Source organism: Heloderma suspectum, chromosome 6 (genome assembly GCF_057233095.1).
Source record: "Heloderma suspectum isolate Gila_16-S chromosome 6, 16-S_ref, whole genome shotgun sequence".
Lineage (NCBI taxonomy): Eukaryota > Metazoa > Chordata > Lepidosauria > Squamata > Helodermatidae > Heloderma > Heloderma suspectum.
Genome location: NC_139463.1, coordinates 70,856,660 through 70,875,059, shown reverse-complemented (window position 1 = coordinate 70,875,059; position 18,400 = coordinate 70,856,660). Strand labels below are relative to the sequence as shown.

Here is an 18,400-nt window from a genome sequence, read left to right as displayed (position 1 = left end):
TCATCCCTGCAGAAATCACCCTGGGATTCAAGACAGGCACAATATAACCGACCCAAATGGGTTTCTCCATTGCCTTTTTCATATGCGTATTCATCATCTTTTTCTTTCCTTTTTTAAAGACAAAGTGTGGTGGTTCTGTTGCCTCCTTGGAAATCATACCTGCCGCCCTGGAAGCCTTTACCCTTAATCCCATACCTGCAGCTGCTTATCTACGGTCGCACATTTTCAGAGGGAGCCTGTTCCACCTTCTAACTCCAGATACTCTAAAAATGGGCCTTGGCCTTGAAAACAGGTTCTGTTTCAGGTTCTGAAGTCGATCTTAAGCTCAGTTTAAGCCCTGAGCCCAACTCAGCCAGGCACCGAAAAGATTTGGAGCCCCAACTTTCCAGTGGCATCATAAGAGCATAAGAACATGATCTGGAAGGTGTTTTTCCTAAGCTTAATTGCCATGCAGAGGGGGGATTTGCACGGAGAAGGGAGGTTTAACCCTTCCCTCACCCACTGAGATCCCCCTGGAAATCCCGCCCCCCCCCCCCGCCTTTGCCCAGAAGCTAAACTTAGGAAAAAACCTCCCCTTTTTCAAAGCTTAATTGCGTTACAGGGGGAGGGTTGGGCGAGGGCATTGCAGCAGGTAAGGAGGGGGTTAACCCTTCTCTCCCCAGCTGCAATACCCTTTGAAAATTGCCCCCCCCCCCGCGTGCCCATTAAGAAAAAGAAAACCTTCTATTGGCCCCAATGGACACCCAGGGCACAATCCTATGCCTGTTTGGACCGAAAACGCTCCTACGGCCCCCAGCATTCTCCGGCAGGAGAATGCTGGGAGCTGTGGGAGTTTTTTTGGGTCTAAACAGGCATAGGATTGCGCTCTTGGGGCTCTGGGGAATGGATCTCAGGCCGCGGGGAACAGATCCGTGGGCCCAGGCCTAGGAACGCCCCTGCTTGCAGCAGATGGCACCCTGAAGGAACGCTCATGCACCCCCCACCCCACCCCACCCCACCCCACCCCACCCCTGCTTTCACATCCCTCTCCAAGTTCTGCGACCAGATGTCAAATTCGCCTCGAGCCTCTCTCGGGGATCCCCCAGGCGCAGCCTGCCTCCCTCCCGCCCGCCCCCTTTCCTGGGTCTCCTCCGGCCTGAGCTCCGGCCGGCCAGAGCTCCCCGCGCTTCCCTCGGCAGCCCGCTTCCCCGGGCGGGCGCGGAGTTTGCAAGTTGGCGGGCAGGCGAGGCAAGGGTTAAGGCGAGGCTCCGCCGGCGGCGGCACCTGTCAGCGGGAGGGAGGGAGGGCGGGCGCGAGCGAGCGAGCGAGCGGCAGACCGGAGTGAGTTTCGCCGGAGTCTCCAGCAAGGCGGGCAGCAGCCGGGAGGCGGCCGCATGGACGTCTCCGGCTGCAGAGGGTGAAGCGGGTGCATCCCGCCCCTGCCTGGCCGGAAAGGGGCTGCCCGGGCAGAACCGGGAATGGGATCCTAGGAGGCCAGGTTGGAGCAGCGGCGGAAAGGGGGAGGCGGCGGCACAGCGGACTGACCGGGGAGCGACAGTCGGGGAGAGAGGAGGCTGAAAATGCAGCTGACGCGTTGCTGTTTCATATTTCTCATCCAGGGGAGCATCTATCTGCTGGTGAGTGGCCGATGGTGGGCCGGGGGAACGGGGGGCTGGCGGCGGCGGCGGCGGCGGGCGTGTGCGCGCGCGCGTGTGTGTGTGTGTGTGGGGGGGGTGTAGCGACATGCCCTTGTAGATGCCCGAAGGCAAAGCCAAGGGTCGGCGCATGCAAAGCCTCGCCGTCCCATTCATCTGTTGGAGCAGTTGGACGGTCTGCTGTCTCCGGAGCACTTTTCTTTCGCGTGCCCTGCGCTTTGCCTGTTCTTGCACTGTCCTCAACTTTGGCAGACAGGTCATCGATCGGGGGGGGGGGGATCCAGAGGCCATCTAGTCCACACACACACACACACACACACACACAGAGTGCCCGTACGACAGGTGCGTCCATCCAGTATAGACGAGTGCCGCCGTTGCTGTTTTTGATGGTCCTTGATCTTGTGCCTTTAACAGCAGCCTGATAGATTTGGCAGCGGAGCGTTTCCTGTGACTTCCTTTCATGCCAGGAGCAGTTTCTCCTGCTTAATGGCTTTGTGTCAAGCTGCGGTTAAGGGCGCAGGGGTGGGGGCAGATGGCGAGTCTTCCAGCCCCAGAACGGACAGCATGAGACGGCCGTGAGGAGATAACAGGTGTACCCCCGAAAGGTGCTTGCGGAGCAAACGGTTCCAGCGAGCTCAAGTAAGTGAGCCAGGCCGCAAGTCAGCCAGCCAGCTACACAGGACAGGGGAAGGTTAGATAACCTCCAGCCAATCTGGCCGGTCAGTGGGAAGAGACAGACGGACAGATGATGAAATCCTTGTTATGGCAAGCAGTCAGATGGTAAGCATGAGCAAAACCCATCCTGCAAGTTTCTCTGAAGAAAACTGGGAGGCCACCCAAAACCCTGCCTCTACTTATGGCAGTCCCAAGAGGGGATGAGGAAGGTGCAACTCACAGGGTTGAAAAAATCCTCCCAAACCCAGTGGGACGCAAAAGGAAGCAGCTGAAGAGAAAATGAATAACGGAGATGGCGGAGGTCGCCAAGCGAGCTTTCTGACTGCATAGAGATTTGAATGCAGCTCCAAAGCCCCATGCTGATCTGAATCAATTCTGTGCCAGCAACAAATAATCATTTCCAGCTCTCCTCTGTGAGATGCACTAGTTCCCAATTGCCCCCTTTTAATAAACAGCTGCCGAAACTTCTAAAAATTAAAGAGCAAAGCAGGCCTTAGGAACGGGAAAAGGTCCAAACCTGGCACTGGCCTTAGCATCATTGTTCACCTACGAACAGAGAGGAGGCATTTGCATCGGTCAATATCAAAACGCACAGCCGCAAGGTTAATTTTAAAACCTGCTACCTGAGGCTCTGGAACTGCCAGTTAAATAGATGCTAACTCACAGGAGTGGGTGAGGAGGAGGAGATGGTTACTCTGATGCCCCAAAGGTGACTTCGTAGGCTGGTTTCCTCCAAAACTGGGTGTGTGTGGAGGGAGATTATTTTGAGATTTTGCAAGCAGTGTTTATATTTGAGGGTGTGGTGGGGGTGGGGGAGCATATGCTTTGGATTGGCATAGATCAGGAATATTCCCCCCCCCCTTGGGGAGGGCAAAGACACTACTTTCTCCCTCCCACCATCCCATTTATTCTTTGAGCCCACCCTAAAATAGAAGCGATCCCATGGGAATTGCAGGGCTCGGGGAGCACAGATAACAGTGTTGTCTTTGGTCAAAGCTGTTCAGACAGTACCTGTTGGAACCGCTCTTTCCATGGCTCTGCGGTGCAGGCGTGTGCACAGACCAGAACTCTCAGCCGGCTGCCTGCCATCCCCAATCGTTTTGTTGTTCTTTGTGCAAAAAAAACATTGTCAGTCCGCAGGGAAACGAGCCCAGAGTTCTCTTTGGCAGCCGAGCACCCTTAAATCCCAGTGGAGCTGGGGCAGATACGTCTTCTCTCCAGATGCTGTGGGCACAGGGGGTTGGCAGCTGGGCTGAAGAGGGTGGTTTTGCCTGGCAGGGTTCTGGACTTGCCTCCTACCTGGTTCCTTGCCCACCCACCCTCTTTTCTTTCTTTTTTTAAGGCTTCTCCTCTGTGCCAGTCAACGGACCCTTTCAAACCTGCAGATATTTCGACAAATTCAATTACGTCAAGGAGGGCTGTGATCCTCTCAGCTTGACGGGGGGGCGGGGGGGGGCTCCCCCACTTTTGCTTGCAATAATTATAGAAATCAGACATGGAAAGAGCCAGGAGACGGCCTTGTATGGTAAACATATGTACCGAGTCAGACTGTTCGTCCAACCAGTCAAGTGTTATCTGCTCTGACTTGGAGCGGCCCTTCCAGGACCTCAGGTGGTCCCATCTGCCCTGAGCTGGTTAGGGATGCCATAGATTGTACCTGGGCCTTCAGCATGCAAGAATCCAGCTCCTCCTCCCAATCCCCACAGAGCAGAACCCATTTGGCCCTTCAGATCTGGGGCGGGGTGGGGAAATCCTGTGTCAGGTGCCCTTGATCAAATGGGTACAGCCTGTTAACGCACAGAGAGCAGGGTCTTTACAGGGGGAGGTGAGCTGTCTTTGCCTTGGAGTTCTTCCATCATTGCCTGCTCATCTAGAAGATGTTGCAAGGTGGTTTTTTATTCCAGCAGGCTTTGAGTGATTTTTAATTTAATCAGGTCCGCATGGATGAAATGTTCTAGCGAGCTTAAAAAACAAACAAACGGAATGATGTCTCGGTGTGTGATAATTTATAGCATTTTTATATTTGTTACGCTGTTTCGGTTGTTTAGAGAATAAAGGATTTTTAAAAAGTAAATAAACATATTGAATGCCCCATCGGATAGGCAATTTTCCAGATGAGGAAACTGAGGACAAGAGAAAGGGTCACAGGATACCTGATGAACCCATGCCTCCTAGGAACATCTCTACACCAGCCTCAAATCCTGCATTTAAAAGGGGGCTTTCTGCTTCCATTTTAAATGCAGGATCACAACGGATTCCCTTTACACACGCTTCCTTCTCCCCTTCCCCTTTCCCCCTCCTTCTCCCCATATCTGAGTCTTCCATTATCTTTCATGGATCTCGCTCCTCTTCTTGCGGCTTTTCCTTTTTCACTGCGGAAACTCAAGTGGAACACAAGTGCGGTAATTTGATAGCTCATTATCTCCAACATTTTTAGAAACGGAAGAAAGGTCATTTAGCATGGGAGATGCCCTGGAGGTTCACAGCGTCATCTAAAGGGCCCGCAAACTTCCGCGAGTGAGCCATCTCAATACCAGGATAAAAGCTCCATGTGAAGGAGCCCATGGTGTTCCAACAATCCTGGCACAATACAGTGGCACTTTTCCCAACTTATTCACATGCACTCTTGTAATCTTCATACCAGCTGAACCTCAGGTGCAGAACCTCAGGCTCAGGGATCCAAATCCACCTTTCCGGGGTTCCCCAGATGGCCCCACCCCCTTTTGCCTAACCACTAATGGTTTGGTGGTTTCCCATTCTAAAGGGTTGAAATGTCTCTTCTAAGGCTTAGATACTGGCAATGAGAGCTTGAAGCTCAAGTATGCTGGATTTTTTGTTTGTTTGTTTTGGCCCCTGCCCCTTTTGCCTTCAGCTCTACCCACTGTTTGAACGGGAGATCTTCTCCAAAATGGGATTCAACCCTCAGGCTGAAAGAGGTTCAGTACCCCTGGCCTGTGGCATCACTAAAGGCTGAACATAAGAAATGTTGGTTTTCTAGCCCACCTGGCTGTCCTGAGAGGGTTTGCCAGATGTCACCAGAAGCTCTTAAACTGGGTATAGTGTAATAAAATAGCCATGCCCTGTTTGATTCCCAGCCTCCAAAGGCACAGTGCTTCTGATGATGGGGGCTCCCTGGGGTTTATCATGTCTGACATCCATGAGAGGGCTGCTAGCTCAAGCGAGTGTGCTAAGCAACACAACGTATGTGCCACTCGCTCTCCATAAACAGCCGATGGGAGCTGGAGTCGAAATCCCTCTCCAAATATAGCCGACAGTCGGGCCCTGCAGGTGAGCAATCCGGACTTCCCAGAGGGAATGTTATTGGGAGTGTAATTCAACATTATTTTTACCAACACTATTCAAGTCAGCCTCACAACAACCTTGTGAGGTAGGCTAAATGGAAAAATAGTGAGTGGCCCAAGTACATTGGGTGGGACCTATAGCGAGTGTGCATAGGATTATAGTCTTACCCACCTGTAGACATTATTTCCTGCAATGAGGTCAGTGTGGAGCATTTTTTAAAAATCCTCCATTTTTCTTTTTGAAGTAGTATTTTTAATAACCCATTACATGTTCATCATCATCATCATTTTAAACAACTATTTAGTCTTTGGCTCATTTGGTTGTACAACCATCTTGAAGTGTAGGCCAGTATTACGCCCCTTTTCCCAATGGAAAACTGAGCAGGGTTTTTCATTTCTTTTTGGAAAACTGAGCAGGGTTTTTCATTTCTTTTTTGAACAAATCAAGCTAATCTTTCAAATGTGCGGCTGCAGCAACAGCAGCTAAAGGCTGGACTGAGCGGGGAGGAACCAAAGTTCATATCCCAGCTTGGCTACGAATCTGTTCAAATGCCACTCTTAGGCTTCAATTCTATATGTGCTTACCTGGGAGCAAGTTCCACTGAATTCAGTGAGACTTACTTCTGAGATGTCACACGTAGGACTGTTCCTTCCCAGCTCCTTCCTTCGGAGAGGCAGGACACCAGCAAATAAATGAACAAAAAATGATGCTCAGACGGAGAGAGTGAGTAATGCAACATTCCCACATTTTAGTCATCCTGACAACAAAGCCGCAGGCTTCTGCACGTGTGACCTTGCAGGGAACCTGGGCCAACATCTTCCCCCTATCTTCTTTCTTCCCCATCCTAAACCCTTTTTTGTGGTAGAGCAGGGATATGGCAACTTACCCCCTATGAGCCTTCCCGAAACTGGCAGCCTCGAGATATCCTGGACTAGAGCTCCCATTATCCCCAGCCAGGACGGCCAACAACCATGCTGGCTGTGGGTGATGGGATCTGTAGTCCGGCATATCTGGAGGGTGCCAGGTGGGGGAAGCTGGTTCTATACCCAGATCCACATGTCAAATATAATGCTGGGGTTTCATTTAGATATTCCGGCCCATGTCGGGGGAAACCTTGTAGGTCAGTGGCTGTGCAGTTCCTGGCATTCTCCCTCTAAAAGGATCAAGTAACGGGCAACAGGAAAGGCCCCTTCCCGAAACCCTGGAGAGGGGCTCTTGCTGCCCATTGGAACAGGCAATACAGGGTTAGATGCACAAACAATACAGGGTTAGATGCACAAACAATACAGGGTTAGATGCACAAACAATACAGGGTTAGATGCACAAACAATCTGACCTTGTACAAGGTAGATGCCTAACATGGTGTTAACATAAACGCAAACTAGGAGGAGGAAGCCAGAGGGCAGCTGGTTGCTACATCCGCAACGTGGTGCCCTCCAGATGGTGTTGCATGCCAATTCCCATCAGCCTCAGCTGGGATAGTCAGGGATGATGGGAGCTGTAGTCCCAAAGATCTGGAGGGTACCAGTTTCTGGAACAAATGTTCTCAAATGGGGAGCAAACATCTTCAGACAAACCTTAAAATAGATACATTTTCTTTCTTTCTTTCTTTCTTTCTTTCTTTCTTTTTTTACTGTAGTTGTTCCACTGTTTTGTAAAAATTAGGCAAGTCAGCAGGGCTGGCCCAGCCATACTGGAAAAAAATCGGTCTCAGACAGCAGCATAGAGTGTGGGGGAGGGTGGAAGAGTAGGACAGGATAGAGAGAAGGCAGGAATTGGTGTCTAAACGGTGCAGCAGAACCTTTTAAAAAATGTCTTGGGCCGGCGCTGCAGATGTGTATGTTACGGTAAATGTCAAATGAGGTATGTTGTTCTTTTACCAGCAATTCTTAAAAGACTTTGAAAAGCCACCGGGAAATGTCAGAACACTCTTGATGTGTATCGATAAATGTCCAAGTTTTATCCTCTTTTCTGAGCTGTCATCTTTTACTGGGGAGATGATGAGGGTGGTGGGGAGGTTTGGTCATTTACCAAGGGCACTGGAATGTCCTTGAGATTAACCAGTAAATACCAGAATTTTCCGATGCTGCAACCCTTTTCATGCAACAGCTACACACGGAACCAACCTGTGGAGACTCTGGAGCACAACTGGGAAGGCTGTAGGGTCTGCTCTGATTCTAGGACCAACCCATAGATGCGGGAGGGGGGGAGACAATGTGGTCACCCACCCTCCCCCATGTGTTGATTCTGTGCCCAATTGCAATGTGCTAAAGCTTCCTGGTTGCTCCCTGCTCCCTGCCCCCCCCAAAAAAAAACCCCTTATGACCAGTAAATGTCTATGTAACCATAACAAATACACTTAAAGTGCAATCCTATGCATGTTTAGGCGGGGAAGAAAAATCCTACAACTCCCAGTATGCCCCAGCCAGCCATGCTGGTTGGAGAATGCTGGGAGCTGTAGGACTTTTTCTGTCTAAACACGCATAGGATTGCGCCCTTAATGTTCCTATTGTAGTTATTGGGCTTGGTTAACATTGCGGTTTGCTTTAAAGACAGCCAGCATGGGCAAGTGACTCAAAAGCTGGACTTCAGGTGGGACTGGCGATAAGGGCAGGCATGGCTGGGCAACTGCCAAGGGCCCACTAGGGGCCCACTGACAAGAACCCCCTGGAGTTGCTCCTCCTCTTCACCATTGCAACCTGCTGGTTCGCCTGCCTCTCGCCCTGGCCCAGACACCAGTGGCGGTGCGGAAGAGGAGCGGGAGTCGCCCCTGCCTGCCTGCTCCCCAGCTCTCCGCCTGTCAGGCAAGCAAGGGGCGGCAACGATGAGAAGGAGGATGAGAAGCAAGAGCAGCTGGTGACCATGGCAGTGAGAAGGGAGGCTCACTGAGGGAGCGGGGGCCACTGAGGGTGTCTTGCCCAAGGGCCCTCAAAAATCTGGACAAGGCCCTGATGCTTTTGCAACCACGGCTGGGGCTTAGAAACAACCATCCGCCCATATGGCTACAGTTAGGAATACCTGAATTCCAATGTAAACTGGCCTGAATGTAGTTCTCAAATAAATCTTAAAAAAATGAATTATGTTTTAAATGTTTTTCTGGGACTAAATATCTTTAGAAATGCATATTTTGATAGGAAATAGGGCCAAAAATGCATATTCACGGGTGTTGTGCTGGGGCGCTTCCAGACAGAAAGCTCCTAGAAGGGCTGGAGTCAAGGGCAGGCATGGCTGGGCCCCTGCCAAGGGTCCACACCCCAGCAGGGGCCCACTGATGAGAGCCCCCTGGAGTTGCTCCTCAACCTCACCACCACCACTGCACTCTGCACATTCACCTGCCTCTCACTCTGGCCCAGACAACGGTGGTGGAGAGAAGGAGGAGCAGGAGATGACAGGGCCTGCTTGCTCGCTGGCTGTCTGCCTGGCAAGCAAGCAAGCAGCAGCAATGATGAGAAGGAGAATGGAGAGCAAGAGCAGCTGGGGCCAATGGCGGCATGAGTGCAGACCCACTGAGTGCAGACCCTGAGGGAGGCGGCCCATTGAGGGTGCCTTCCTTGCCCGGGGGCCCTCAAATCCTGGAGCCGGCACTGGGTCTGAGAACAGCTTCCCTGCAGAGCTTGATTTCTTTAGGCTGAGATGGCAGGGGGTGGGGGTGGGGGTGGGGGGTTGAGGCTCAAGGCAGTCTGCCCTGTGATGCAAAAGCTCAGCCCTGACCTGCATATGCTGGCTGGGATTAGAGAAAGCCTCTCTGGGCTAGGGATGTATGAAAGTCACTTACCTGTTTGTGGATTATGTTGATGGGGGCAGCGTTCCATCCCGCCCCCCGGAATCCTCACCGGGGGGGGGGAGGCGCTCCGTTCCTCCCCCCTGGAATTCTCCGAGGCTGGCTGTGTTCTGCGGCAGCTCCGCGGAGCAGCCAGCCAGGCCCGGCCAGGCCAGAGCCATCCGCAACCGGATTTCCAGCCGTGGAGGGCTCTGGGTAAAAAAAAAAAACCACTTACACAAATGGCAGCAGCTACGGCCGCCGCCATTTGCGTTCCTTATTTTTGCCCTCTTAATCGACGTAAATATTTACGTAGACTATGATGGCGAATATCAAGGGGAACACAAATAGCGTAGCAGGCGCTATTTGCATCCCTTTTTGATTCCCCGTTTTAGCCTACGTAAATATTTGCGTAGGCTAAAACGGGGAATCAAAAAGGGACGCAAATAGCGCCCGCTACGCTATTTGCGTTCCCCTTGATATTCGCCATCATAGTCTACGTAAATATTTATGTAGATTAAGAGGGCAAAAATAAGGAACGCAAATGGCAGCGGCCGTAGACGCCGCCATTTGCGTACGCGGGTTTTGGGTTTTTTTTTAACCCACCCAGCCATTATAGGCTACGTAAAGATTTACATAGCCTATCAAGTCGTGTTTTTGTATTTTTTTTAAACCTAGTCATGATAGGCTACGTAAATCTTTACGTAGCCTATCACGTCTTTCTTTTTCTTTCTTTTTTTCTTTTACAAGAGTGGAAATGGCAGCAGCGGCAGCCGGTCGGAAGACCGGCCGCCGCAGCCACCACCGCCACAGCTGCCACCACAGCCGCCGCCGCCCGGAAGATCCGCTCCAGGTGAGTCTCGTCCCAGGGGGGATCCGCGGGGTGGCTGGGGGGTGGCAGGCCGTTCCGCCACGGAGTTCGGGGGGCAGAATGCACTGGCATTCGGCCTCACCGTGATCCGTGGTGGAATTCTCTGCCATCCCTACTCTAGGCGTGTTCCAAAACATGCTCTCTTTCAGATGCCCCACAACAGCTCCGGTCCCACGAAAAGAATTGCGCATGATATTTGGGCAGCACTTCCAAGCTTTCAAAGCGCGTCACTTCTTTCATCTAGTTGTAATGCTTACAACCCCCCTGTAAGGTAAGCTAGCGCTACCTGTTGCCTTGGGACTGGAGAACTGAAGGGCCGCTCACTCTGGCTGCATCCGTTGGCCAGGGGAGACCAGGGGCCCCTCAGGGGGAGGGCATCTCCCCTGCCTTCCAGGAAGAGCATCATGACAAGGGGGATATCACCCCATCCGTCAGCCAAAGAAGGAGCAGCCGCAGGGAGCTTGCCACACCCTTCCCTGCCAGAAAGGACACGTGTTGGAACCGAGACTGACCTTGCCTCATCCATTGGCCAGAGAAGGAGCTCCTGCTCCAATGCTTGCTTTCCTCTTCCCTCCCCATTCCTTCTTCCTTTTGTGTTGTGTCTATTAGAGTGTGAGCCTTCAGGAAGGGATGATCTTATATTTCAATACTTGTGCGGTGCTTAGAAAAATGTTGGGTGCTTTATAAGCGTTCAGTAACTGTCGGGCTGGATCCAGACTTAGTCATATTTAGAAGAGACTCATTGAAATAAATAGAACTTAGGTTAGGCACGACATACTCCAAGTATGACTGAGTCTGGATCCAACCAAATCATCATCATCATCATCATTGTACAAGCGCCTCCATATTACAGATGTGGGGACAGAGGCTCACCTAAGGCCATCTAGCAAGCATATGGCAGAGGACAGATCTGAACTTCCTGAGTCACAGCTCAGTTTCTTAGTAAATGCCTCAGACTGAGCATGGTGGGAGCATAAGGCAAGTTACACTGTGACTAGCAGGTCTTCCTGCCATGCATGCTAGGAGGGCAGTCTCCACAGTGACTGCAATCAGTGCAATGCCTTTTTCAATTCAAGTGATAAACCAAACACAATGCAAGTTAGATATGCTACTCAGAGAGGGCCATTTTGTAAAGCCCCAGTCAGAACTAAATTCACTCTGCTTCTGAGCATGTGGAATTAAGCTGCCCAGGATTGTTGTTGCTGTTGTTTTTTAGGAACCCAGAGGATTCTGGGAAGGATTCTTTTGTTCAGTATTAATCCTGAACTAGCTGATTCTTGTAATAAAACAGAGGCAGTGAGCTTTTTTTGCGTGCTTGTGATTTTTACGGGTTCTTTAGAGGACATCGTGACCCTCCAGTTTCGCTTCTGTTTTTAAAAAGCACTTTCCCATTTTTGTTTTTTGAGCAAGGAAAATGGGGTATTATTTCTAAAAGCAAAGGAAAAGGTATTTTCCTACTTGTGTCACTGATATTCCACTATAGCGCAGCAACACCCAGAGGTTATGTGGCAGAAAAACAGGAAAGGAGCAGCTTTTTGTGTAGAGCTTGGATCTCAATTTTGTGACAAAACCGAAAGTAGATACAGCAATTAACAACATCGTGTAGAAATGCTCAGTGTGGAATACGGATATATGGATTGTATAAAATCTGTTCCGTTTGTGTTTCATGGAGTGTCAGGTGCCTCTCATTCCTGAATTTGTGCAAATGCACAAATTCCCCCAAAATGCACATTTTCCTGCTTTAGCCTATGGGGGAAATGCATTTTTTTGGCCAGAGGTTTGTGTTTTTTTAGCATATTTTTCTACGACAAAATTCGGGAAAACTGCTCCTCAAGTCTGTGGAATCCACCGGACAGGGCAACAGCCAGTCCGCTGCAGAATCCGTGGGTCGGATTCACAAAAATCCAGACCCATTTGGTTCCATTGCAGATTTCTCCAACATCCCTAGTGTGGAAATGGCAGTTTCCCATGAGGATTATACAGCACCGTGTCTTCAAACAGGGATGGTGGAGCTCGAAGCTACCTGGGAAACCTTGGCCTGGGGAACCTTGGCCCCTTATCCCAGGTGACTGAGTGTGTGTGGGGGGATGGATGTGGCACTCTGTGCCCTTTGCACATGGTCAGTGTCACTCGCCTCTTCACATGTTTTAGGGCTGAGAGCAGCCAATCCTGAATACATTTTGATGCTGTGTTCTGCCACACACAGCATCCTCAACCACAGGTGTAACACCTCTGCGTAGGACATACTAAGCCAAGCGACAGGGTGACCATTGAAATATACTGCTTCTTTCTGAACAGCCACACGAATACAGGTCCCAGGTTTCACAAGCCAGCATCTCCAGGCAGGGCTGAGAAAGCCACCTGCAGACCCATGGCCAGTTGGTGTCGTATAAACAATACCAATGGCCTGGCTCAGTATAAAGGTGCTTCCTACATTGATTCCTATGACTTTCATAGGTGCTATTCCCTTAACACAAGCAATACTTGATTACACACAACTCCCGCCCCCCCCTCCGCCTTTGCTTCGTAGTTTTCAGGCGTTCAGCAGAGCCGCCAAGCAATTAAAGGTCTTTCAATCAATTAAATGCCTGGCCTTTCACTGATTAATTGGATAAATGTTAGCATGCCCATGGCAAAAGCTCCATGCCATTGCCTTCCCGAGACTCCAAAAGGAAAGAGGCCGTTTCTCTTAACTGTGACAATTTAAGAAACCCACGAACCACAGAATTGATCGTTAGGAGGAAGGTACAGTGTGGATGACGGGCTGTTCCCTCTTAAGGACTACAGTAGCGCCTCCAAGCTAGAACGGCTTCAAAACAATACACCGAATGCATGGCAGAAGAGCGGAACATTCAGGTTCAGAAAATGAGTGGCTGTTGATTTTTCCAGCTGAGCATCTTCCAAGTTTCCCCAGGCCTTCTTGCTTGAAGGAAGGCCACAGGCATTTCTCCCTAAAAGGCACAACATCTGCTAGTACGGCATTGTTATAAATTTGCCTGAAACCCTTGTTCCTGCAGCTCTACCGTCAGTGATGTAGTGGTAAATTCTGACGTGCAGGCAATCCTCGCGAGAGTCCCCACAGCCATGCCCCCAAGGAGAGTCCAAAAATCCAGGCAGCTGCGTTGATCCATGTCATCAACCCAGTTCGAGCAGTTTTCATCTCCACCAGGAGTAGGTCTTTCTTAAAGCTGATGGGTCTGAATTGCTCATTCAATACCAGCCCCCCCAAAAAATATTTCACATTACAATTGTTGGGAAAATTAATTCCCCCTCTGCCCCGCTCTAACTACTGTGAGGATTACAACTAAGCTCAGAGGGAACAGGGAAGTCGGGGTGGGAGAGATGACCCCGGTGTCCCCGCTAATCAAAAAGTGTCAGCGCGGCGTCCCTGTGAGCCCTGGCTCCCCTACACCACTACCCACCAAGTTTGCACCAGACCTCTTGCTCTCTTAAGTTGCTGCGATCATTCTCCCAAGCTGTGCCTTATGCCTAGAAACTCTCTCTAGGTGATGTCGGCTCTCTGGCAGTCACAATGAACCAGGGTTTATAGCATGACTGGAAGGAACCTAGCCTCCCCCTGGACTCTTGCTCTCCCCCTGTCTCCCCTGGGAGGGTCACGAGGAAGACTTCAGAAGCTTTTGCTTCTGTTTTTGAATGAGGACGGTGTTCTGTGTCGTCCAAACCCAACAAACCAGTTAATCTTAACTATAGTTTGTTTCAAACAAGCCAACTTCAAACCGTGTATGTATCTGTATATGTATGTGTGTGTATGTATCTATATCTATATCTATACACACACACACGCACACACACCACCTCTCCTGATATCCATTTAACAAAGTCCCAGTCCACTACCTAAGGTCCTCTGAGGGCTCTCTGGTGCGGCTGCATAATGTGAAATTAGCAGCCTGACACAAGAGGACCTTTTCCTTTGCCGACCCTCCGTTGTGGAAAGACCTGCCAGTTGAAGTGCGCCTGCTGACATCTTTGAAGGTCTTTAAGCAGGCATTAAAGACACTGTTATTCCAGCAGGCCTTCCATTTTTAGAACTCTTGTTCCTTTTGCTGACTTTTGTATACTGTTTTTAAGCTGTGTGGTTTCATTGTTGGATTTTTATTTTTCTTAATTGCTTTTAGTTCAAAGTTGCTTTCAGTTATATGTTGTTTGTATATATTGTTTGTGTGCTTTTATGTAAATGGCTTTTAAACGTTGTATTTTAATGTTTTAACTTTTGTAAACCACCCAGAGAGCTTCAGCTATGGAGCAGTATAGAAATGTAATAAATAAAAATAATAAATAAGCTGAAACGTTTATCTTAAAATATATATTTTAATACTCTGTTGTTAGTCTTTCTATCTTATATGCATGCGTGCATTTTTCAAACACAATTGCAAATTCAGAAATTTGTGAACATTTCTCGAAAAAAAGCACCCCCGTTTGCATTAGGATTGCGAACAGGATGCGTTTTGCAAGCAGACCTGATTTCCAAACAGAAACGAAATTCTCATACATGCTTAATTTCCCCTCAACCACTGATTGCGTTGTGGTTTCCCCAGCAGGTTCCCCCCACCCCATTCGCAAGGGTTGAAATGCTTTTCCTAAGGCTTAGTTACTGGCCGTAAGAGCTTTAAGTTAAAATAGGCTGGCATTTTTGGCCCCACCTCTTTTGCCTTTGGCCCCACCCACCAGTGGAATGCAGCCCCTGAGAGCTTCTTGGACATGGAATTTGGCCCTCCAGCTGAAAGAGGTTCAACACCCCTGTTCTATGAGGTCATGATATCTTCTTGTTCCATGCAGGTGATCTGCGGCCAAGATGAGACAACAGAAGAGGAGGAAGAAGAAAGTGGGAAATCACCCAAAGAGCAACAAAGATCCCGGGTACAAAAGAAAAAAGGCCAGCTCTCCTTAAAGTCCTCTGCAACCCTTTCTCCCTTTCAGAACACAACTCTGCTGGAGTTGGCCTCCTCCGATGCACAGGAGTTTTGGGATGTCTTAGACAGCCTGTCCAAGCAGGGCCAAGGCGCAAAACCCCGTGGCCGAAGGGACTCCATCACTGGCCCCAGTCGGCTTAAGAAAATATTCGGCTGGGGTGATTTCTACTCCAACATCAAGACAGTCAAGCTGAACCTCTTGATCACCGGCAAAGTGGTGGACCACGGGAACGGCACAGTGAACGTCTTTTTCCGCCACAACTCCACTGGGCAGGGGAACATCTCCGTCAGCCTGGTGCCCCCCAACAAAGCGGTGGAGTTTGATCTCGAGCAGCAGATCTTCATCGAGGCCAAAGAATCCAAGATCTTCAACTGCCGGGTGGAGTACGAGAAAGTGGACAAAGCCAAGAAGACCACCCTGTGCACTTACGACCCTTCCAAAACCTGCTTCCTGAACCACACACAGAGCCAGGTCTCCTGGGTCTGCTCCAAGCCCTTCAAGGTCATCTGTATCTACATCACCTTCTACAGCATAGACTACAGGCTCGTGCAGAAAGTGTGTCCCGACTACAACTATCACAACAATGTTCCTTATTACCCCTCCGGGTGACGGCGTACCTCTTTTGACCTTGGAAGCGGCCCACGCCCCAAGTGCAACTTGATTTGGGGTTGGGGCAAGAAATAAAGAAACAGAGGCCACAGGGAGAAGGGTAACTGAGCCATCTCTCTCTCCAGTGCCAGACAAACCAACAAGCACCTGGCCCCTGTTCAGAGACAAATGGTTCGAAGGAGAGCTGGAGGGAACACACGAGCGAACATCTCATCCTTGGAACACTTCAGTCCTAAAAACCTCTTTTCCTCCTGTCCCCCTGCTTTCATGCACATGCTCAGGCCAAAACATCTGAGCGCTCCAGGTGGGAAATCCAAATTGCATATGCTCTCCATCGCTGCTACTGAACATGAGGCACAATCCACCGGGGAGTTCTGCGACAAAACTCTCAATGGGGCTGGCACAGGAGAAGTATCGTTTCCCGTTCTGCCACCCTTACCGGCACCTGAAATCTACCACCTGCCTCATCTCCCTCTGCGTACCCCCGCCCCACCACCCGCATCCTTATAAGACTGAGAACAGAAAATCGAATCGAACCATTGGAACATTTAGGGTTCCAAGAGCCATTGTTGGGCCATGAATCGTGCACAATCCTGTTCCCTGACGTGGAGATGGAAAACCTGGGCCACTGGATATAATCGTTCATTCATTCCATTTCAGTTGCCCTAAGGCCCCTCTCCACAACTCATTTGGTCCAGCCCCTGTGATTGCCAGATCCTAGCCACATCCTCATGCAGCCTTCCCCAACCTGGTGCCTTCCAGACCTGTTAGACTGCAGCCTGGTTGGGGGATGCTGGGAGTTGTAGTCCAACACATCTGGAGGGCACCAGGTTAAGAAAGGCTATCCTAATGTGTAAGGATTTCTTGAATAAGGCACAGATATAATTTATCTGTTTCTACAACTGCGTTATCGAGCACCAAGGGCATCAGGCAGGTGGCACCACCATTGTCAGGCTGTGCCAGCAAGTTGGCCCTTTCCATTTTAGAAAAGGCATCCACTCCCCTTCTCTGACAATCTGGAGAGAATGCCTCTTGAGGATTGTACCAGCATCTGCTGTCACTGCTATGATGCACATGTCATAGCAAGCACAGGGGTTGGGAACATTTTTTTCTATCGAGAGCCACATTCCCTCAGGGGTAATGTGGGGAGGGACACATGTTGGTGATGGGTAGGGCCAAAGCCAGCAGCAAGCAAAGCCAGAGCCAAACATGGCCAGGACCTTCTTGCTCTCTCTCTCTTTCTTGCTGCCACCCCCTTGTCACTCTCGTGCTCTGACTGCTGTGTGTGCGTGTCTGACACCCTCTCTCTCTCTCTGTCTGCCACCCCCTTGTCGCTCTCACGCTCTGTCTGCTCTCTCTTTGTGTGTCTGCCTCCCCCCTCTCTGCCATCCCGTTGTCACTCTCTCGCGCTGACTGTGTGTGTGTGTGACACCCACCCTCTCTCTCTCTCTGCCGCCCCCTTGTCGCTCTCACACTCTGTCTGCTCTCTCTGTCTGCCACCCCCTTCTCTCTGCCACCCCCTTCTCTCTGCCACCCCCTTGTCACTCTCACACTCTTACTCCCTCTCTCTGCCACACATCCCTCTCTGCCACCCCTTCTCACTCTCACTCTCTGCCACCCCCTTGTTGCTCTTGTGCTGTCTGCTCTGTGTGTGTGTGTGTCTGCCATCCCCTCTCTATCTGCCATCCCCTTGTCGCTCTCGTGCTCTGTCTGCTCTCTCTCTGTCTGCCACCCCCTTTTCGCTCTCTCACTCTCTGCCCCCCTCTCTCTTTGCCACCACCACCCTCTCTCTCTCTCTGTCTGCCACCCCCTCGCTTTCTCTCTCTCTTTGCCATCCTTTCTTTCTTTCTCCCTGGCCAGTAGGCTACCAGGGAAGGGACAAATCGTTCTTGCCAGACATCAGAACAGATTGTTTACTGACTGCTGTTGAAATTAGGTTGAAGGCTGCAGGTTGCTCACCCTTGCTCTGAGACAGGAAGGTTATTTTAAAAATATATTAAAATATTAATATTTTTAAAAAATAAAGAAATGCCTCTAAATTTGCTCCTCACAGGAAGAATAAGTCTAATGTGCCCACATATTTTCTTTAAAAGTACCCTGTGTGTCATTTAAATAAATACACATGCTAACTAACCTTATTAATTGAGGGCAGTTTAAGTAATCAAAACATCTTTTTTTAATTGAATGGACCAACAGAGCTATCCTAGGTCTCCCAGGCAGCATCTGGGGAGCCGTAGGATGGTGCAGGCCTCCTTCTCCGCAGCCATAGACAGAGCCATGTCTGTGGAGGAGCAGATTCAATTGTGGATCTTTCCCCCACACCACCTGCTCCCAGATGCCGTGGAAAGCTCTGCAGTGGCTTCTCTTCCAAGGTCACAGAAGTGGCATCAGAGAGGGGGAAAAGGGGGTGGGGCAGGAGGTGGCAAGGGAGGAGGAGAGGCCTGGATCCGCTTGATCCAAGATCCTCTCTATTGCCATCTCACCCATTCCCTGGTGAGCAAGCTAGATGAATTCACCTACCTGACTGGTTGCTTGCTTTTTAACTGGAGGATGGAGGGACTATAAAAGCCTCCGTCCTTCTCCCACCCTGCATGGTTCTTGCTGGCAAAGCTTTGG

General features: G+C 50.3%; 1 protein-coding gene across 1 annotated transcript; it reads left to right on the top strand.

Annotated features, from left to right (window-relative positions):
• The first annotated feature begins 1,287 nt into the window (after window positions 1-1,287).
• NXPH3 (neurexophilin 3) lies at window positions 1,288-15,784 on the top strand. Its single transcript, XM_084804801.1, has 2 exons — window positions 1,288-1,616; window positions 15,041-15,784. Exons 1-2 carry the CDS (start codon window positions 1,560-1,562, stop codon window positions 15,782-15,784), a joined length of 801 nt encoding a protein of 266 aa, XP_084660927.1. The 5' UTR covers window positions 1,288-1,559.
• The last annotated feature ends 2,616 nt before the right edge of the window (window positions 15,785-18,400 follow it).